We start from the raw sequence: 23,921 nt of genomic DNA, 5'->3' as shown, positions 1-23,921 counted from the left end.
AAACTCATTTTTTGGTCAAAAGCGAATGAAACTGCATTAAATTTGTAAACAAAACCTGTTCAATTTTGCCAAATTGTAATAATTGTAATTTTCATTTATTCAAATTTGTTGTCAAGTATACCTGATCAATGAGCTGAGCATAATAATGTTTGCCTAGACTTTCAATTGATCGTGGCAATATTTGGACAGTTTTCGCAGTTCTATTATGGTTAGGTTTTATTGATAAGTTATTGTGTTCACTCTTTTAACAACTCGCTTGCATCAACTTCCCTGCAGTATCTATTCTGATTTCTACTTATAATATATTCTGCTTGTTCTGCAGTGGGGAGGGATAAATATCTGGTGCATAGAATAGTTGAACCTGGAAAGAAAACAATCAGTCAATATGTACAAATTGTGGGCAGCATAGAATTCACTTGATCTGCTAATAGGATAGCGGAAGATAACTTGATATTCCATTAACTTTTTTATTCTTGAATGGCACCATTGCTCACGTTAAAACATGGTACATCATCAAGATTTCAATGGGTGGGAAAAAAGGGAAAAACACATCAGACAGTTATGTTTGACTCTATGTAGGAGAATTCTGACATTTGTGTCACGTTAACACCTTTTTATGCCTTTTCTGATCTTAATCTAGATGATTTTGTTCATAAAATTTGACTAGAATCTGGTCTTTCAGACTTTCTAATGATGTTCTGAAGGAAGTATTTGGTTTTTACAAGCTGGAACAATGGCCAAAACCAACTCCAGAAAGCAGCAATTGCATCACATACATTAAGCTCTTATATATAAGAAGTAATGAAGGCTTTGATGGCACCAAACCATACATGTGCAATATAACTTGGGCATAAGACTTTTTAAGCATTTAAGAAATAAGATAGGTCACCATTTCTTTTCTTTTTACACTGTAATTATCTAGACTATAGTGTTATATTTCAGGATGCATTAAGATAGCAAAAATCCTGCAGGATTGCATGCCTTTTGGGACTGCCTCCTTTATGGAGAGCATATTTTTTTGGAATTTGACATCCTCAGTCATCCATTCGAAGTTCTCTGACTTCAAAAACAATTTTAAAAAATATATATTAATTAATCCTCATTGCATTCATTGTAGAAACCTTCTATCTTACATATTGCAACTGGTGAAGCATGAATTTCTTTTATATTTTTCTATCATCGACTCCACATGATTAGTTGACTAGAGCTTATAGAGATCTCTTCTATAGGAATTCAACAAGAGACAAGATTTAAAACAAAGATTACTATACATGAAAAGCTTTACGGAAGCCAAGCTTCCATTTGTGCTCCGTTACCATCCCGAAATTAGACTCAGAGAAATCCCAAAGCTCTAACATTATGGGAGAAAGCAAGACAGGGAAAGAACAAAAAGCGTACTATTTATATTTGTAATAACTATCTAATAAAGATAGAGAAAATTCCCCGTCCTAGGAGATCTTTTATGCCCCAAAACATAGAAAACAAAAATATGTGAAAGCAGGTAAAACAACAAGTTCCAACATGACAGACTCAAGATCACCTCTCAATTTCCCTTTTTATCTATAGATACTGTTGCAAAGATATATCAACATTTATTATAGTTTTCCTTTTGCCCCTTATTTGGTATTTGAATCTTGTATAACTGCTTAATCCATAACGTTTTACTTTCAGTTTGGCCTTTCTCATGGAATTTATGTCATAATGTTCCATAACTAATATGTTGTATATGAGTTTTGAGTGGATATGCTGAAGAATTACAGTGTGAGGCTATGCAGCCTTGTGGTCTTCAAGCTGTTGACAGTGGATATATGATTTTCAACCACTGGTCTTTTGAGAAGGACGCTTTCTCTGACTAGTTTGACCACTTAAGTATACATTTCCCTCAAAACCTGGCAATATATGCCCCACTCAGAATTTTCTAACTCTCTTTTTTTGTTCTTTTGTTTGTCCATTCAATTACTCATGCCATGAAAGGGCATATTGGTAAATTCTCATCACATCAAAATGTAAGGTTGATATGTATGGGTTGGTCTGAATTTTTTTTTTTTTCTGAATATTAATCTAGATTTATACTTATTCTTAATGGAGTGGTGTGATTTTTTCATCTCTGCTGTCTCAGCAGTTGAAAACACCTATACTCTTGAAATTCCTTAAAAAGTCCGTGCTTTGCATTTAAATAATGCCCTTTTATATGAAATTTTACTTATTTTTATCTTCTTGAATGTAATTTGATCTTGAAATATCTTATGTTAAATACCCAGGATAAAGAAATATGGATATTCTTTTTTTCAGCAACTTGGATAGAAAAGTCTTCCCCATATGGCTTAGACGTTCTTCCATTATTCTCTTTCTGAAAAAAGAAAAGAAAATTCTTCCATATAACCTGGACTTATTGCTTCTTGTGTTTGCTCCCAAAACCACGTGTGCAAAATACTAACATCCATCTCTTCTTCTGTGGCAGTTATCGGAATATGAAGGCTACCAACCAGAAAATGATTTGGAGGTTGGCTACAACAGCATTTACTCCAGAGATGAATATATTGAAGGGGAAGATGGGGAACTTTCATGGTTCAATGCTGGTGTGAGGGTGGGTGTGGGGATTGGCCTTGGCATCTGCCTTGGAATTGGAGTCGGTGTTGGATTGTTGGTTCGCACCTATCAAGCCACCACCCGAAATTTTAAAAGGCGACTCATCTGATCCTGTTCTGAAGAGTTACTGCCTCAACTAGTATCAATCACACCCATTAGAACTTTTTGTTATCGCCTCTCATCCATAAAGCAGCTAACCTGGTTTTGCTTCAATGGCACCTTTTCATGCTGTGAAATTTTAGAAAGTAGGAACTTTCTGCTTGTTTTTGACACAGCTTTCCTTGCATTTATTATGTGCTTCTGAAGCCTGTTTTGTTTAACAATAAGGTCCAGGCAATTCAGATTCTGTGGCAGCATATGCATTTTTGCTAATATCTCTTCCCTTTACATATAAATCCCATGGACCAGACCTGGGGTATCATATTAATTTATTCATTTATTTTGATTGGCTTTTGTTTATTCTTTTGTGACTTGCGAATGTTTGCAAGCAGAAGTGATTGAACAAGTGTTTTTTTTTGTAACCTGGTCTTTTTACAGTTGAAAAAACATAGATATCCCTTAGTTTGGTATGTCAGTGCTAAAAGCCAACCACAGGTGGAAGACAAATGTGAAGAGCTTGGCGGAGCTGCATGATAAAAAAATAATTTGTTGAGTGGAGATGAGAGCATGAGATGGTTTTCTGCGTTCTTTTTGATAGTTCTTTCTTTTGCACAGGTTGGATATAATGTTCTCCGACCAAATGATCAAGGGACGTAATGTGCAAGCATCATGTACTGGTTCTTTGTTGTCCTCTTCAAATCCATCTAATGACTCCAAATCATTTATTGAAATTAGCTTTAAATTCTGAAAGATTCTGAAACTGCTTGCTTTACAAGAAGCTAATACAAGCAAGCCTATCTTGGATGATCTTGGATGTAAAGGTCAGGAGAAGCTATCTCCTTTTAAAAGGAAAACTCACGTCCGCTGGCCCATTTGATCGCCTTGACGAACCTTAACCCTCTATTTGATATGAAAAATGGATTGAAAGAAAGATAGAAAATGAAGGATGTATGAATTTTTTATTCATCCTCTTATATATTTGATAAATTATAAAAAAATGGATGGAAATAATTCCTTATATTGTTTGGTATAGGGGGAATGAAAGGATGGATAATATTGTAGATATGTTTACGAAACTACCCATTGATAAAAGATATTATTATTATTATTAATTTGTTATACTTATTTATATTAAAGAAGTAAAACAATATATAATTATAATCTTTATATTTTATAATTAAATAATATTAAATTAGATTTAATAATAATTTATAAATTAAGTATATATAAATAAATTAAGTATATATAAATAATTTATATAAATAAATATTTAATTTGAATAGTTAATTAATTTGATACAAATAGTTAACTAAAAAATAGTAAATATAAATAAAAAATAGAAGATAATTTTCATTATTTACTTAGAATTGCAGAAATTATATGCTGAAACTAAAATAATTAGTAATAAAATTTGATAGTATAAGATAAATAATATAAATAAAATAAAAAATATATAAATAAAATAAATAAAAAAATATTAGGATTTTGCAAAAATTAATAAAGGATCATTTAGTCAATGTAGAAATCTACCTTCCATGCTGCATCCATCTTCTTTGCATTTTTTCGATTTGAAAGAATGAAAAATGATGAGCACGGATGGATGAACAATTTCTTTTTTCATCCATCTTCTTTAAAATTTTTGGAACCAAACAATGAATAGAGACCATCCATTGTTCCAACTTCATCCATCCTTTCTCTCGTGACTCTAACCAAACACAGGATAAATCTTGTACTGAATACACTAGTTCATTGTGGATGTAAATTTTCTGCTTTTGTTCAGCATATCACAATTTGTATATTAGAGCTTCTGTATTACAAGCTAAATAGTTGAAAAATTAATTAAGTCTAATCATCCAATTCAGTTAATGGGGAAACTAGTTTCATAGCAACATGAAAGAGTATCCACCTACTATAATAATTCATGGGGCATAGATTTTCTTTCACATGGATTCTCCAATGAATGCAATGTACTGCAAAACAAAAGTGAAGAGACAAACACCATGTACAGCGAAACACAAGCGAAGAGACTAATTTCCTGACTCAGCAGAATGAGATGGATGTTTCTCTGCATGATAATATATTCTTCAGAAACGTTGTTTGTCTGCATTGTATAAATTCTTCAAGCAAAGAGAGCATCGTTTAGAATGATTTCCAGTGAAACAGAAAGAAATAGATCCACACAATAAGTAGGGTACTCAAAGAATCCTGTCATGCTGTTAAGGTAATGAGCAAGAGTACCCACTGTGTTATTAAGCAGCTACATGCTGCATGGAAGTTTTAGTGGCGCTTTTGCTCAACTTGCTTGTGCAGCAATCCGTGCTGGTTCCTGTGCACCCTCGGAAGTTGAGTGCCCATTGGTTGCATGGTTGGCCTGGGCTGTTTTTTCATTCAAATCCCAAATGCTTGCTGATCTGATATCATACTTTAACATCAATTTGGAGAACTCCTCATGGTTGTATTGTATTTTGTTCTTTCCTCCAAACTCAAGGGGAAGTTTCTCAACATCAAAGTACTTGCTCATGAGCTCTATGCTTTCTGCATTCTTTGGGTAAACAAAATGTACCTTTTCGAAGGTTTTTGGGTCTATGAAATATTTGACAATCTGCAATGGGAGAATAGAACAATGTGAGAGAAAGATCACATAACAAAGAGAATTGTTGTTAGTGGTTAACATAGTCCAGATACAAGAAGAGAAAAAAGAACCAGTGGCTTGCTGAAGTTATTCATGAACCATTGCAGTTGATCCTCATATTCAAGAGATTTGAATTTTGAAACAATAATTTCATGCATTTTTCATTTTCAAGGTTGCCTTGTTAACTAGATAGTATTAAAAGTGATAGACAATAGATGAGGAAGAAGTGCATGTAATTGTAATTTTCTGTGGTTGCTTATAGACTGCTTAAAGTGCACCATAGCATAAAGGGTTGTATGAACTCAAACCTTCCAAAAGGTTTCAAAGATTCTGGGAGGATTGTATAAAAATGCAGCAGCAAGTCTCTCAGGATAATGGTTTTGCAAAATCTTTGTGGTTTCTCGAGCAGTCTTTATGGGGACTGCATTGCTTAATGACCACCCAGTGAAGTCCATCAAACACACCATTTGCTCTTGACCCTCAGGCATATTGAGAATCGCATTCTCAAAGATATACACCAGAAACCGAATTTGATTGTCATGTGATGATGTGTTCTGTAAACTAAACATATTCAGAACTCTGTTCGTTACAGTGAAACCACAAGAATGCTTTTCAAGGAAAAGAAAAAAAATATTCAGTGCATACCTGTTTTGCTGGTGTCATCACAATAACAGTTCTTTCTTCTCGATCATGAAAATTTGCTATGTACAATTTACCAGTTTCACCTTCAATAGCAACTTCATGCTGACAGAATCACAGATTGCAGTAAATAAGTTAATTTCCTGACTAACGATTTAATAGCCCAGAGCTGTCACAGGACAGTAGAACTTACCCAGCGGATCTCTTCTGGCTTGTAAGTTGATCGCCAATTGAGCATCTCTTCCAACATTGTTTTTGACTTATCAACATTCCAGTTCCTAGCTTCCAAATATCTCCTCAAGCATGCATCAGTGCAGTACTGCAAGCTACGTCCAGACAAGGGTCCAATTGCAGCTCTGAGCTCATTGATCTGTTTGTAGAATGAATACTGAATAAGCTCAAGTATCTGTATCTACTTTATGCACTCCAAACAAAACTACAGATTACATGCAGCTCTGTCAATGAAAATCCAGTGGAACTAGGGATGAATTCAGGCGCTTCACCAGAGCTGTTCATCAAGAAATTATATGGAAATACTCGGATATTCTTAGAAAGTACTGTTCTGTGCATCTAGAAGTTTATCAAACATCTATGTTTTAAAATCTTGGGCTAGAGAGTGTCAGCATTGCAACTACCACATGAATAATCTGGATTCTGTAATTTGGGGGAAAAATCTAGCTTACAAATATCAAAGAATCCATAGGTTTCAATACTCTTGCTACCTCTATCCAAAACAATCACTAAAAAGAATTTGTAGAACACTATAAATATTGTTTTAGACATTAATAAACTTAACTTATGGTTGATTTCTGGAAGGCATATTTCTTTAATGGAGTAACCATGTCGTACTTTAGCAAAATCTACAATATATATTTTACAAATTTCTCAACTATAAATATATTAAATTTAATAAAAATTAAAAAATTATTTCTGGATACATACAAAGAACATAAACAGTTGTTCTTCTCAATCAATTTGCATGTACAAGGGCAATTGATATCTAAATATACAACACTTCAGCATTGACTTCTGTCTTTTTAATGTTCAGAGGATAACAACTCATACTTAACTACAACATAAAAATGTACCATCAATATCCATATGATACGATATAACCCGGTCACATGCATTGCACTTGCAGAGATTGACCCATTCATCATGGCAGTTCCAATACATGCACACGCCTTAAACATGTCCTTAAAAAAAAAAAACTCAACATTGCAGGAGAGTAACAAGCCTAATTGACCGTGAGCCAATAAGAATGCGAAACTGAGATAAACAAGCTAAGAAAATTGTCAAGCAAGTATAAGGCAACAGATAATGACAACATTAGCATGGGCATGCATGTGCTTTAGATTTAATCATTTACATGGTTAGCACAGCAGGTGCAGAATGCACTGTGAGTTGAGATGGCATATGTCCTGGATTTTGGTCTCTTGTCCATACTCATATCTAATGAGTTGATAAAGGTGACTAGTCCTCATCAAATGTCAGATAAGATATGATAAAAATATCAGATAAGGGTATTAGTTCTAGTCCATGATCAGATAAAAGGATAAATCCCGAACCCCTGAAACCTAATCTATTAACAGAGATGAAATACAGAAACTACTTTATACCCCTGCCACCACCACCAGAAGAAAGAAAAAAAAGAAAGAAAAGCAGAAAAAAGGAAAAGAATACATGGTCCACTATTTCCAATTCAATGATCAACCAAATAAATCCTATTCCTTAAGGATGTTGGATATCAAATGTTTCTAAATCTCTCTAATTACTCCAGGTCTAGGTAAGTGAAATGCATGCAGAAAGTTAAGAAAAAAAAGGAAGAGCATTTGATGGATGGCTGTGATTCCATGGTTCCATCTAATGTTCTGGATGGAAGGAGGAAGAGAAAAGATAGAAATAGAGAAAGGAAGGACATACAGTGTGTTGAGACCTGGCAATAATGATTCTTTTTCTAAAGAAAAGGATAGTGAATGGCATGTGTATAATGTGAAAGGCCTTATAGGCAAACCTTTTGACAAGACTTTGAGGCTTTCGCATTATATATAGTGGATCACTGAAAGTGTTGTAAGGTACTTCAGTTAAGATAATACATGAGAAAATTTATATTAAAAGGCCTTGTCTGGCCAGCCACTTTAGCAGTCTCCTACATTGAGACTGGCCACCTTTTTCCCTTTATTTTCCTCCTAGTCTACCTGTTCTCTTTTCTCACCATTTTTTTTATCCTTCCCCATATTCTTGTTCCCTTTCTTTCCTCCTCTTTTTTCCTGGTCTCTTTCCTTCTTATCGCTCTTTTCTTCTTCCCTCTTATGTTTCTTTTCTTTTCTATTCCTTGCTGAACTACTCTTTCCTCTTATAAATCGTCACAGCTCAATAAAAGCTCCTAGTAATTTGAGATCTCTCTTAAAGAATACCATGTTTTGCTTAAGATCACCCCAAAATACCGACCCTCTATGGCCCTGAATTCTTACAAATCACATAAACAAAACGAAACAAAATGGACTCATAAACAAATTAAGAGGCCTAATCTTAAACCTCATCTAACTTTCAACCATATCAGAAAACTTCTGCATAAAATTCCGAAGGGGCAAATTTCTTTATAAAATTCTGAAGGGGCTTATTTGCACATGAGGAAAACAACTGTGTAGCTTAGATCAGATCACTACATAGTGATTTCCGGTTCATGATTGCTGAGGTTTCCTTGAAGAACTTTGTTGACTCAATGAAGTGTCTTGAGCAGTATGTAGATTTTTGAGAGTAAAATAATCGGGAAAGGATAATTTAGAAGAATGAATCACTTGTTTAAGGGTTTGCATCTTTATTATCACAAATTGTTGAAGGTTTATATTTCTGGGGAAGATAAATAATGGTCTAAACCAATTGAAGTTGTTTATTCTCTTTTATCTATAATTTGTCAAGAAAAAGGAGATGAAGGGTTGGAACTACATAGAACCATTACAGTTGGATGAAGGCTAGCTAAACTTCTTGTCACGCCCCCAACCCGAGATTGTGAATCGAGGGTTATGGCAACCGCCGCATACTCATAGAAAACTCTTCTCATAAGCATGCAAGGCATCTTATCATGCTATCCTAAAACAACAGCGGAATAATTAGTCAATAATTTAAATCCAAAATATAACGATCTAAATTTCTTCTTTAATATCTTAATAAATTCAACAATGATTCATAGGCTTTACACCAAATTCAATAAGACTTTCAATCGAAAATAAAAGTATAGAGATTCTGCTTCTGATCACTCTTCCATTCATATCTTGTATCATCTTAATTCCTCAATATCTGTAAAAACAGTAAAATAGGAGATAATGAGCTAGACAGCCCAGTAAGCAATAATCACTTTTCAACAGATTTCATCAGGCATTTAAGTAAATAATCATTTATAGAAAATAAGCATATAGAGTTCATTAATTCGAAATCAATTTCCAATTATGCAATATAATTCATGCCAAATTCATTTCTTTTTCAAAATTCAAGTTTCTTTCCGGATTTCAATTTCTTTTGTTCTTAAATTCTTTTCGTCAACCATGAGCTATGACCACATTTTTCCTGTGGCAGGATCATAGCACCGCGTATCTTCTTGCGGTGAGCTGTGAATCATCTGGCAGCAAAGTCCTTCGGAACCGCTGGTCTCTCTGCGGTTTGTCGCTGGTCTCTCTGCGATGTAAACCCGCAGGACAAATCAATTACCAACGTATATGCCCCCATTGGCAGGGTCCTTTACATAGTCAGGTTGTCAATTCATAATGTTTCTTATATCATAATTCTTCATAAATCATATTTCATATTCTAATTTCGATAATAAAACATAAAATCATGTAGTATCGAAATCAATCAATATAATGCATGATGGAATCAATATGTTCAATCATGCTTCATCATAACATTTCAAATAAGATATTTTCATAACAAAATATCATTCATCCAATTTATACATCGTGTCACAAATCATGTCAGAAAAATACATTATAATTTATCAATAAATCTAGAAAAAGTAAAACATTACTTATCTCGAACGTATTCCAATAAACCCACATAATTCTATAAATTTTTCTTCTAAAAATTCTGTTCGTAGATCATATCGCGATATCCCATGATCAAACATCCACAATCCTATACAGAATCAATTTCAATAATTAGAAAGAATACGAATACCATATTTCAACGGTTTAGATTGAGTCCGATCATTTAATTTCATCTAATCAAAATCTAATTAGGACCTAAACAATCCAAAGTTTTGACCATCAGATCAAATCGGATAAGAAGTGATAGGACCGAGATTTCTTCATCGATTTCATAAAATCAAGTAGAGAGAGACAATTAGAGGAGAGAGAATTCATAGGTATAATTCGAATTGATCAGGTGACACAATCCAATATTACGATTGGTCCAATATCTCGATTGGTGAAATCAACATGATCAAATCAAGTCATGGCTAGATCAAAATCATGGATGATCGAATCTAAAGATTCATGGTCTGATTAAGGTGGGTGCCAGTACGCTGTCTGACAATCATGGATCAGGATTCTTCATTAGAATCAGATAAGGACTATTAAAAAAAATTTCTTCATTCACTAACCTTTTTAGAGAGAAAATCAATCAAGAGAAAGAATATTTTAGAGAGAGAAAATTCTAGAGAAAAAAATTTTAGAGAGAGAAAACTCATCTTGAATTCTTCAGACAATATGATTCAACAAATCCTGATCGATTAAATCAAATCATGCTGAAATTATATATAGATAATTAATAAAATCATAAAAATAGAATCTTAAAAATACCTAATCTGATCAAAGTGGATGTCGGTGTACCGTCCGGTGATCACAGATCAAAAATCCATCACTAGGATTATCATCATTCTTCTCAAAATTCTAAAAAATCTTAGGAGAGAGAAATAATCTAGAGAGAGAAAATCCAATTCTAGAGAGAGAAAATACTAGTTCAGGCTGAAGGGAGAGAGGGAAGAGAAAGAAACTCTCTTTCTCATATTTTATTATTTATATTATTATTTATTAATTAATTAATTTTTTTTCTTCTTTTCTTTCTTTTTTTTTTTTCTTCACGGAAGAGAGAGAAAAGAAAATCCTATTTATTATTATTATATTATTATTATTATATTATTTTCTTCTTTTTCTTTTTTTTTCCTTTTTCTTTTCTTTTCTTTTCTTTTTCTTTTCTTTCTTCTTTTTCTTTTCTTTTCCTCCTTCTTCTTCTTCCCGTGGGTTCCTTTGGGCCAAAATAGGGGATCTCACAATCCCCTGTTGGCTGGCCGGTCGGCGGTACAACCGACGTGGGACGGCCGTCGGCAGGAGGGGGCGACCCAATGACAAGAGGAGGGCCAAACCAGTGGTCGGCGGTGACCATCGGCGTCGGAAATCAAAGAAAAACGGCAAAATAAAGGTTTCTTCCGCAACAAAATCCGACGACTCCTGTCGCTGGCGAGCGTGCACACAGGCATGGGAAGGAAAGGGGAGAAGAGAGGAAGGGAGGAGGCTTACCTCCGACGCCGACGAGGCTTTTCCGGCAAGCAATTGGACGGGCACAGGGACGGGTCTCCGTGAGGATTTTCCGACGATCTCTGCCGTTTTGCCCGGATTTTCGATGAGAGGGAGAGGAGGGTTCTTCTCCTTAAATAGAGCCGGAAGGGGCTCTTTCCGACTCCGATTGGGAGCCGACGAGAGAAGGAAGAAGACTCCCCCTGTTTTTCTTCTTCTTTTTTTTTTGTTTGGGCTTTGGTGGGCTGGGATTCTTATTCGGGCCGGGCCATCACATTCTTCCCCTCTAAAAGAAATTTCGTCCTCGAAATTTTTTTGCTTGAGTCTTCATAGTTTCTTACTTGAATCTCATCCATAAATATTTCAATATTCTAATTCTTGATATAAATTCATTCTTAAATCATTTTATAAGGAAAAAGTCAATACATCAAATATTGATCTGAAACGGAACCATTCATTTTCTTATTTATCAAGATCAACATCTCAAAGATTTTCAATATTTCAAAATTTCAAAATTATGATCTCATTTCTTATAAAATTCATGTTCAATATCTCATGACTCAAATTAAAATTAAATCCATCTCTTGTAGGTAGAAGAAAATCAATGTCTCTATTCTTGCATAAGAACTTCATTCATCATCATTCATTTTTTTTTAAATATTATCCACTCTTAATGTCAACCCATCATAAGATAGGAAAAACATACTTATGTGAATCATATGATGACATCCCAATCAATCAAAATTCAAAAATATTTTCTCTTATTCGTACTTTCAAAGGTTGAAGATTTATCATTTCAATTTCATTCTCGAACTTTCGATATTTTAATTCTCGATACAACTTCATCATTAAGTTATTTCATAAAGATCAATATCACCATTATTGATTGAATCAATATCACTATTTCTAGTCATCGAAATTTTCTTACTCAAACCCTCAAACTCTTAAATATTCTAATTCTTGAAGCAAATTTTATCATTAAGTCATTCCATAATAAAAATCAATAACTCAAAAATTGATCTAAATCAAAACTATATTTTTCTTATAATCAAAATCAATGTCTCTATTCTAAGTAAGTATATTAATTTGCTTTATCAAAATATTAACTACTCTTAATTAATCAATTCATTATCAAATTAAATTATAAATAACTTCAATCTATCTTTTGTAGAACAATTGTCAATATCAATAGATAACCTCAATCTTTTCTATTTAGTCAGAGAAATAATAATAATCAAAAGAGTTCAAACTTCAAATTTTATTATACCCTGGAGCTAAATATTTGAGTATAATAATCTAAGATCAAAATCATTATTCAATAAACAATCTCAAATTCTTCCTAATAAATCAAAATTATAAAATTTAATTCTAGGATAGAAAAAATTTATCTCCAAATATTCTAAATCTAAAATCAAAAGTCCACTCATCCTAGAATTAGGATGCTAATTATTATTATTTTTTTTTAGCATAGTAGGTGGAAGCACTACTTTTAAAAATCACATTAGGATATCTAAAATAATTTAAAATTTTAAAATATTATTCTTTCTAATATCAATAAATTTTTTGTATCAAACTATATCATCTATCATAATTCTTTAACTCAAAGGGTCAGCATTCCTGACTTACTCAAAGTAATCCAGATTACAATGCTTCCGCTGTACACTCTGATCTAACAATTAAAATTTTTTAGGTTCACCAAAAAAATTTGATCAAATTATTTCTTTATCTTATCAATAGAAAAGATCTAAAATTTTAAATTTCAATTGAAGTCGAAGATTAACTTCTGATTCTCATTCATACTTCTACTGGTATACAATAATCTTGATTAACCCTTGAGTCCAATATCATATTTAAACAATCATATAGATTTACTATAATCAATATGAATCAAATCTTAATTCTCATATCAATTAAATTCGATAATTTTCAAACAAAAAAATCTTTATAAGTCAAATTAATGAAGAAAAAATCCTTCGATGCTCCATCAAATTTGGACATAATCAAAATATATAAGAATTTCAAATCATTATTTTTTTTCTAAAATTTCTATCATCAGGATCTTCAATATCTATTAAATATCTTTCATAACAATCATACAAGCTTCAAAAATCAAATCTCCATTTAATAGTAGATTCAATTAGGGACCTCGTTAACAAAAGCAAAGGAACTCAATATCAATTTCTAAATCCAAAATTTCTAAATTATAAATTCATATGGATCCCTTAATCTGAAATAAATATAAATCAGATCTTTTATCTTAATATGAAGATATCAATTTTTCATTAACAACCTCAACAATAATATCAGAAAATCTCTTAATCAACTTAGATACGAAATCTTTAAATTGAAATTTCATACACATCATGTAGTCTCCAAGAGACATAATAAGATCTATTATCTAGATCTAAGGATGATGATTAAAGATTCCAGTACGATGAATATCCTATAATCTCAAAATCAATTTCATCAATAAGACATAGGTTTCTTTGCAATATTCTCAAATATGCATTCATCCTAATATGCCACTTTATATATAATCCACATACCAAATTCAATTTCGATAAATATTCCAATCAAACATCATAAAAGATTTTTCTTAGTCCATCCTGAAATAATATTTTATCGTCAAATCTTTATCTTGTCAATAATAGTCAACTTCTCAACTAAAAGTAATATCATAGTATTATTCTCACATCGAATTTGAACTTACGATTCACTTGAATAACCAATGATTAAATTAATAACCATAATATACAATAAAATTTTATGTCAATACTTTTGTGATTACTTTCGATCAAGATCTAACTAATCATATCATGATCTATAGATTATCCATCATATTTCAAACTCTATATGTCATAATCTCTTGCGATCCTTTTATACATAATCTCAATATTTAATCAAAATTTTTAAATATTTCTTCCACTACAATCATCAAAGATCTACACTATAATGTCCCTAGTGTCTATCCACTTATACCCATTCTATATCTGATTCTATGTTTCATAATTCATCCACTTATGCTTTGATACCATATTAATTGTCACGTCTCCGATCCGAGATTGTGAATCGAGGGTCATGGCAACCACCGCATACTCATAGAAAACTCTTCCCATAAGCATGCAAGGCATCTTATCGTGCTATCCTAAAACAACAGCGAATAATTAGTCAATAATTTAAATCCAAAACATAATGATCTAAATTTCTTCTTTAATATCTTAATAAATTCAACAATGATTCATAGGCCTTATACCAAATTCAATAAGACTTTCAATCGAAAATAAAAGTATAGAGATTCTACTTCTGATCACTCTTCCATTCATATCTTGTATCATCTTAATTCTTCAATATCTGTAAAAAAGTAAAATAGGAGATAATGAGCTAGACAACCCAGTAAGCAATGATCATTTTCAACAGATTTCATCAGGTATTTAAGTAAATAATCATTTATAGAAAATAAGCATAAGAGTTATTAATTTAAAATCAATTTTCAATTATGCAATATAATTCATGCCAAATTCATTTCTTTTTCAAAATTCAAGTTTCTTTCCAGATTTCAATTTCTTTTGTTCTTAAATTCTTTTCGTCAACCATGAGCTATGACCACATTTTTCCTATGGTAGGGTTATAACATGCATATCTTTTGCGGTGAGCTGCGAATCATCTGGCAGCAAAGTCTTCGAACCGCTGGTCTCTCTGACGGTTTGTCGCTGGTCTCTCTGCGACGTAAACCCTCAGGACAAATCAATTACCAACGTATATACCCCCATTGGCAGGATCCTTTACATAGTCAGGTTGTCAATTCATAATGTTTCTTATATCATAATTCTTCATAAATCATATTTCATATTCTAATTTCGATAATAAAACATAAAATCATGTAGTATCGAAATCAATCAATATAATGCATCATGGAATCAATATGTTCAATCATGCTTCATCATAACATTTTAAATAAAATATTTTCATAACAAAATACATTCATCCAATTCATGTATCGTTTCACAAATATGTAGAAAAATATATTATAATTTGCTGATAAATCTAGAAAAAGTGAAACATTACTTACCTTGAACGCATTCCAATAAACCCACATAATTCTATAAATTTTTTTTTCAAAAATTCTGTTCGCAGATCATATCATGATATCTATGATCAAACATCCACAATCCTATACAGAATCAATTTCAATAATTAGAAAGAATATGAATACCATATTTCAACAGTTTAGATTGGGTCCGATCATCTAATTTTATCTAATCAAAATCTAATTAGGACTAAACAATCCAAATTTTGACAATCAGATCAAATCGGATAAGAAGTGATAGGACCGAGATTTCTTCATCGATTTCATAAAATCAAGTAGAGAGAGACAATTAGAGGAGAGAGAATTCATGAGGTATAATTCGAATTAATCAGGTGACACAATCCAACATTACGATTGGTCCAATATCTCGATTGGTGAAATCAACATAATCAAATCAAGTCATGGCTAGATCAAAATCATGGATGATCAAATCTAAAGATTCATGGTCTGATTAAGGTGGGTGCAGTATGCTGTCTGACAATCATGGATCAGAATTCTTCATTAAATCAGATCAGGACTATTAAAAAATTTTTTCATTCACTAACCTTTTTAAAGAGAAAATCAATCAAGAGAGAGAATATTTTAGAGAGAGAAAATTCTAGAGAAAGAAAATTCTAGAGAGAGAAAACTCATCTCGAATTTTCAGACAATATGATTCAACAAATCCTGATCGATCAGATCAAATCATGCTGAAATTATCATATAGATAATTCAATAAAATCATGAAAAATAGAATCTTAAAAATACTAATCTGATCAAAGTGGATGTCGGTGTACCGTCCGTGATCACAGATCAAAAATCCATCACTAAGATTATCATCATTCTTCTCAAAAATCTAGAAAATCTTAGATAGAGAAATAATCTAGAGAGAGGATTCTAGAGAGAGAAAGTAGAGAGAGAAAGTCCAATTCTAGAAAGAGAAAATACTAGTTCAGGCTGAAGAGAGAGAGGAAAGAGAAAGAAACTCTCTTTCTCATATTTTATTATTTATATCATTATTTATTAATTAATTTATTTTATTTTTTTCTTTCTTCTTTTCTTTCTTTTTTTTTCTTTTTTCTTCACGGAAGAGAGAGGAAAGAAAATCCTATTTATTATTATTATATTATTATTATTATATTATTTTTCTTCTTCTTCTTTTTTTTTCCTTTTTCTTTTCTTTTTCTTTTCTTTTTCTTTTCTTTTCCTCCTTCTTCTTCCCGTGGTTCCTTTGGGCCGAAACTGGAGATCTCACAATCCCCTGTTGGCTGGTCGGCCGACGGTGCAATCGGCGTGGGGCGGCCGTCAGCAGGAGGGGAGGCGACCCAACGACAAGAGGAGGGCCATACCGGTGGTCGGCGGTGACCACCGGCGTCGGAAATCAAAGAAAAACGGCAAAATAAAGGTTTCTTCCGCAACGAAATCCGGCGACTCCGGTAACCGCGAGCGTGCACACAGGCATGGGAAGGAAATGGGAGAAGAGAGGAAGGGGAGGAGGCTTACCTCCGACGCCGGCGAGGCTTTTCCGACGAGCAATTGGACGGGCACAGGGATGGGTCTCCGTGAGAATTTTCCGACGATCTCTACCGTTTTGCCTCGGGATTTCTCGATGAGAGGAGAGAGGAGGGTTCTCCTCCTTAAATAGAGCCAGAGGGGGCTCTTTCCGACTCCGATTGGGAGCCGGCGAGAGGAGGAAGAAGACTCCCGAAGGAAGGAGTTTTTTTTTTTTTTTTTTGAGTTTTGGTGGGCTGGAATTCTTATTCGGATCGGGCCATCAAACTTCTGAAGATTGTAATTTTGTCATCTAAAAGAGATGGGGTCACACTATATAGTGATGTGAAGTTTAGATTTCTGGCATGAACAAAGAATCAAAAAAACCTTCAAAAGAAATCCAGACCCATAAAAATGTCAAATCTTCTAGTACTGGAGAATGAAACAACACCCACACCAGCTTGCACGCGCAAAGAAAATTCACAAAACTGGTTTAAATAAAATTACCACCCACTATATTTTTATGTACCTTACTACTAAGCAAAATATGATTAGTCTTGCCACTATAAGAAATTTCACAAGAAGAAAAACATATTTTATAAATTCTAACATCCCTTGGTCACCCGACTCACCCCTCCGACTCTCAATCCTTTCATCCTACCCGATGCTCTCATATCTGGTATATCCTCCCGATTCTCTCCTCCGCCTGCCAAGAGAAGCTCCCACCTTCGCATCAAGAAAGCAAGCGCTCTCGGACTTGAGATCGACTCCTTATCGAGGATGACATCCTCTTCATAAACCCATTGACATCTGGCGACATCATTAACCTTGGAGCTGAGTGTGGCATATAGCTCCTTCCAGGTATCAACAATGACCTCATCGACAAGATTAAACTACTGAACGCTACAAAATTTCTATTGCAAGTCTGCTGCCTAGGGCAGCATGAAGGGACATGATCAACTCTACTACCTTTGGGCAGTGTCAGGTTTCGGTGCAAAAGTTTCAACGCTTTAACATATACTTGCAATTAGTAGCTCGTCTTTCGTGCGCCTTAAGATCTTCCAGGATCAATAGAGAGATCCCCATCTCCTGTAACCTGCTTTCCTGCAGGCTTTTGTCATCTATCTATACTGATAATGCTAATTTATCATCCTTACACCAAGCTCCGAAATGATTGCTGCTGCACAAATTACTCATGATTATTCAATGTTGGAATGTACGAGGTCTGGGCCGTCCGACCAAACGTAGAATCGCCATGAACTCGGTGCAACTCTCAAAATGTTCCATTGCTTGTTTTCAGGAAACAAAACTCCGCACCTTCAACAGAAGACTGCTCGAATCTTCTTGTGGACAAGAATTTAATATGTGGGATTTTAAGGAAGCTGAGGGATCACGCGGTGGCATTGTTACTTATTAGAAAAGCTCATTACTAATCAATACACACTTCCACAAAGGAACTTTCTCCATATCGATCGATCTAGTTCAGAATCCTCAACACCAACACTCAATGGTTGATTACCAACGTTTATGGCCCTTCTGACTCTCATGACCGTGAACACTACTTCTCAGAGCTCAAATAACTTAAACAACATATTCACATTTTCTGAATTATTTTGGGAGACTTCAACGTCACTTGACGGCCAGAAGACAAACAAGGTCGATCAAGCAGTTCTACTGCCTCTAGAAAATTCAATAACCTATTAAATGAGTTGGAAGTGATTGAAATAGTATTCTCACAAAGAAGATTCACATAGTCAAATTTCAGACAGGATCTTTGTTTAGCCAACCTCGACAAATACTTCATCAACTTGGATTGGCAAATTACCTTCCCTCTCAAATTTGCACTCTAATGAAAAGATCAACATCAGACCACGTTCCACTCAAAATATCTCTCTCTCCGTCAGCTGACTCTACTACCAAGAGAGGAAGATTATTCCGGTTCGAAAATCACTAGTATTCTTATCCAGATCTCTCGAATATCATTAATTCTGCTTGGGCCATTTGCACTCAATCACCAAATGCATGTGATACTCTTGCCAAAAAATTAAAACACCTCAGAAAGGTCCTTCGGAAGTGGAGTAAAACCATCATTGGAGATATTTTTAAGAAAAAAAGAGATCTTTCACACAGAATTGATGTACTAGATAAGAGAGAAGAAGAACTGGCCTCTCGAATGAAGAAAGAAACCTACAAACTCAGCTCAAAATCCTTCTCGAGGATATCTCCTCTCAGGAGGAACAATTCTGGAAACAGCAATTCCGTGATCAATGGATTAAAGAAGGTGATAAAAATACGGCTTATTTTCACATTACTGCATACAACCGAAGGAGGAAAAATGAGATCCAACAAATCTTTGTGAATGGGGAATGCATCTCGAATCTAGAAACCATTCATCATGCTTTTTTCTCCTTTTACTCCTCCCTTTTGAGAACTCGGATCATGTAAATATTGAACTGGATTGGGATAAGCTCTACCCAGATAGGCCTTTAGATTTACAATGTCTAGAAGCAGACTTCACCGACGAAGAAATTAAAACTGCTATTTTTAGCCTTGCCAAGGACAAAGCTCTGGGACCGGAGGGTTTCCCTATTTCTTTCTATCAAAGACACTGGGAGATAGTCAAAGAAGATTTTTCAAAGCTTTTCAGGGATCTATTCATTGGGACAGTAGATATATCTAGATTAAACTATACTTATATCACATTTATCTCAAGAAAGCCGACTTCTCATCAGTCAAGGATTTCAGACCAATCAGCCTGAAAAATGGAATCATCAAGATTATTTCCAAACGTCTATCAATCAGATGGAGTAGGGTAATCGATAAGCTGGTGGGTCATTCTCAATCCGCATTCATCAAAGGGAGAAGCATCTCTAAAAACTATACTGCCACATCAGAATCCTCAATCACTTTAGAAAATCGAAGGAGAAAGGTCTTCTAATTAAACTTGACTTTGAGAAGGCTTTTGACGGTGTATCATGGCCGACCTTATTTAAACTGCTTCAAAAATATGATTTTGGATCAAGATTTTCATCCTGGATATCTCACAGATCCCGACAACTACTACCTCTGCTATCCTCCTCAACGGTAGCCCAAGAAAATGGTTTATGAACAAGAGAGGTCTCAAGCAAGATAATTCTCTATCTTCTCTTCTATTTATTTTAGTTGCTGAAATTCTCTACTATATGATGATTCAGGCAAATGTTGAGAATCTGTTGGTTTTTGTTGGGCCGAATCAGACTAATTGCAATATGAATGTAATACAATACGCAGATGATACTCTGATCTTCTGCCATGCCGCAAAATCACAACTTAACATTATAAAATTCATATTATACTCCTCTAAATTAATATAAGGTCTGAAAATTAATTTTCTCAAGTCCCAGCTGGTGGGTATGGGACTAGGTTCAAACAAATCTCAGGGATGTGCTGCAATTTTGGGATGTAAGAAATCTAAATTTTTGATTCAATATCTAGGTATCCCGCTCTATTTCAAATCGTTATCCGGAAATTAATGAAATTTCCTAGCGGACAAGATTAATCGAAAACTCTCTAGATGGAAAGAAAGGTTCTGTCTTTTGTCGACCGACTCACTCTCATAAACTCTGTGCTTAAGGCGATCCCCACCTATTGGATGTCAATCACCAGGGTGTCGACTGCTATCATCACAAGAATTGACTCTATTTGCCTAAACTTCCTATGGTGTGACAACGAGAGGCACTCTAACTTCAAGATCTTAGTTAAATGGACTCAAATTTGTCGCCCCAAGGAGCTAGGTGGGCTGGGCATCAGAGATCTTAAAGTCTTCAATCAAGCTATGCTCATGAAATGGTGGGATAGATTCTACTTGGATAACTAAGGTACGTGAAAATCTTTGGTACAGCACCATTGCTACCCAAGAGATATAAATCTTTCACCATCTCCAAACATAAGACGGAAAGCCTCAAGCTTCTGGAGGGTAGTAATGGATGTTGGTAAGCTGGTTATCCCATTCACATCAGTTCAGGTTGGTAATGGAGAACACAATGTTTTGGTTCTACTGCTAGATCACTGAACCTAACCTCAAGACCACCTTTCCCATCTTATTCTGGCTGGCTTTAGATAAAAACTGCACCATAGCTTCTTTCTTATCCAAGGACACATGGTCTCAAAATTTTATAAACCTATCTCACCCAGCTGCCCAATCAAATCTTCATTCGGGTCCTAATAGGAATGCTGAGGAACTTCGATTGTTTGAATCATGAAGACAAAAGGCTATGGAAATAGTTCCCGAACCACGCATACACTGTGTCAGCCTATTATAGGTTTCTAATCCATAGTGGGAAGATTTTTCTTTTCAAAAGGATCATATGGAAACTCCCAATTCCTGAAAAATACAAACTGTTCAATTGGTTAGGCTATAACCGTAAGATTCTTACTGCCAATAACCTTGAGAAAAAAGAATTTCACGGACCTAGCAGATGTCAGTTCTGCTATAATAACAACGAATCTCTGGATCATATTATGCTCCATTGCAATTACTCAATTAAAGTGTGGAAGAGGACTCTACAGAAATGCCACATTACAGACCTTCCAATCGACATAGAAGACCTTTGGAATGAATGGAGACAGGAGCACAGAAATTCAATTAAAACCAGAGTACTGAAAGTACTTGCCTCTATCACTCTGTGGTGTCAACAGACTCTTTCGCTCGAAAGCTAGATCAGTTAGTAAGACAGTCTGAACAGTTGTTTCTTGGTGAAAGACTAGATAAAGAACTCGAAAACAAAAGACCTACGCTAGTTTATTTCAGACTTTTATACTGAAGGTAACTAAAGTTCTTGCCTTCTGTTTTATTTCAAAGTCCAATCTTACTGCTCTAAGAATATCAACCAGACTCTACCTCCAGTTATTCAAGCTGTAGTTACCTTAACAGAAGGAAGAACTATTACTTCGGTAGCTCGACGGTACCCTGGGGTAACTGGGAACCACGGGTTACTGTGTAATACATCTTTCTTTTGATAGGACACCCACATGTATTTTGTTTTCATCCTCCTCTCACCTCATTGGTACAAATGTAAATCCTGTAACCCTGTACACACCCCTCTATCTGTAACAATAATTATTATATAATATTATATGCAACGGGGAACTTTCTCACTTCCTCCTTGCTTACCTTCAAAAATTCTGGCAAGATGGATAACAAAATAACCAATTAGATATGTTTTCTTGTATATGCTCATTGAAGCAATGAAGAAGTTGGTTCTATGACTTCTATCTCCTAAACATCGTTACAAAATCAAAAAGCAAAACAGGGCAACATACCCTAAAATACAAAGTACCCAACTTGATTAATGTTTGTTGTAAGAGCTCACGAAAAAGCTAAAATGATCAACTATGATACAGAGTGACTACCACTGAGATAATGCTAGTTTTCTTTAAAATGAAGAGAGGGAGAGAGAATGCTAGTTTTGTGTGTTGACAATCGCAAGAAAGAACAATAATCGCATAATAGCCGAAAGTTAAAACTTTAGTCCTGAACCAAGAAGAAACGAAGAGAAAAAAAGGGGGTCATATGGATCCAAAACATAGAACAAACTCGAGAAGGAAAAACGTTAACAATTATTTATTTGTACAAATTTTTTGTCAAAAAGAAATTTGGTAAAATGTATGTCTCTTCACTACCCACAAGAGGTGGAAAAATCTATTAACAATTTTTGTGTTATATGATGTTTTATAACTTTCTGCTTTATGAAATGAGAGCAGACTCTGAAAACATGACAACCATATAACAGATCTTCATGGAGGAATAAATTTCAAAAACTCTAGGTCATCATATATACTCCACCTGACGATTGATCCTAGACAATTTTGCTTGGTCAACTCTTCTTCCTAATTGAAGCAAATACTAGTAACTATATTCAGAAACTCTACCATGATAACTATAACAAGCGAACTTAAATTTTAGGTAACATAGGAATGAGGTATTTATCGAATAAAAACTCACAGTAAAATTCATATTTATGAAGGTACAGAGTTCTTTTCTTTTTTTTCCTTTAAAAAAAAAAACACAAACCAGAATATCATGACCATCAAATCGAGCCAACATGATTGTAGGATCGGTTCTGTCTGATTACCTTTGCTTCTTGGTGTATAGTACCATCCTCCTGAATATCATGACTGATATGCTTCTGCGAAACATGCCTGCTTCACTACAAAATGTGTTCCTTCAAATAGCAGATATACTCGTGTCATTCACAAAAGAACAAAGAAGAGAACCTTGTAAACTCAGGTTAACATGATCAAAAAGGAATCCATTGATTTCAAAAAATAACTAAGGTCTCCATACATCAAGTAAGGGAATTTTCTTCATAAAGAATACAAAAAAAAAAAAAAAAAAAAAAAATCATAGTGGTGCAACAGTAATCTTATTTACAGTTGTGAACAACACAATTTGAAGCTTCAAAGAATATTTTCCACATTTAGAACTTACTGATGGAGGCTTTGAGAGGAGATGATGGAAGATCAAGGATCAAACACAAGATTGCACCAGTCCATATTGAGCGTATCATACTAGACCAATAGGGAATCGCTACCCAATATATACACCCACAGTACTCTGGGTTAGTACCAAGAGATGCATTGCACCAACACTTGGTAAAGCCATTACTGGTTACTAAAACCAGTACTTAAAACCTTGGATGGAAGATGAAACAATCAATTTTAAAGTCATTTACAAATTAATATACGTGCTTAGCCCCCTACAATTTGATTAGTGAAAATTCTTCATTGAACAAAGTCCCCCGGTGAAACCATGATTTAAGTCGTATAGCAAACTTAGGCCTTGTTAGGGATGATAACTAGAGGGATTCAAAGAATGATCAATTATGCGATGTTCACAATTCAAAACAGCATGGCG

At 34.3% G+C, this 23,921-nt stretch overlaps 1 protein-coding gene across 2 annotated transcripts; it reads right to left on the bottom strand.

The window, feature by feature from the left end:
- Positions 1-4,737: 4,737 nt before the first annotated feature.
- On the bottom strand, positions 4,738-23,293 carry LOC105055932 (phosphatidylinositol transfer protein PDR16). 2 transcript variants are annotated; one of them, XM_073247755.1, is made up of 5 exons: positions 23,140-23,293; positions 6,153-6,329; positions 5,966-6,064; positions 5,629-5,874; positions 4,738-5,290 (listed from the first exon to the last, which is right to left on the bottom strand). In XM_073247755.1, the coding sequence occupies exons 2-5, from the start codon at positions 6,207-6,209 to the stop codon at positions 4,982-4,984; spliced, it is 711 nt and encodes a 236-aa protein (XP_073103856.1). In that variant the 5' UTR covers positions 6,210-6,329; positions 23,140-23,293; the 3' UTR covers positions 4,738-4,981. The 2 variants fall into 2 exon arrangements, with proteins under 2 accessions (XP_073103856.1, XP_073103855.1); XM_073247754.1 differs by lacking the exon at positions 23,140-23,293 and adding an exon at positions 9,160-9,246.
- Between the last annotated feature and the right edge of the window lie 628 nt (positions 23,294-23,921).

This window comes from Elaeis guineensis, chromosome 13, assembly GCF_000442705.2.
Source record: "Elaeis guineensis isolate ETL-2024a chromosome 13, EG11, whole genome shotgun sequence".
Classification (NCBI taxonomy): Eukaryota; Viridiplantae; Streptophyta; class Magnoliopsida; order Arecales; family Arecaceae; genus Elaeis; species Elaeis guineensis.
Note: the sequence above shows the minus strand (reverse complement) of the source record. Positions and strands in the feature narration are given on the sequence as shown.

Bases quoted from the DNA above. Each gene is read 5' to 3' on its own strand.
- LOC105055932 (XM_073247754.1), bottom strand. From the start codon at position 9,243: ATGATACAAGATATGAATGGAAGAGTGATCAGAAGCAGAATCTCTATA. The intron at 6,330-9,159 runs GTAAAGCCTATG...TTCTACAAACAG, and splicing joins AAAGTCTTATTGAATTTGGT to ATCAATGAGCTCAGAGCTGC. The intron at 5,291-5,628 runs GTTTGAGTTCAT...CTCCCATTGCAG, and splicing joins TCTTTGAAACCTTTTGGAAG to ATTGTCAAATATTTCATAGA.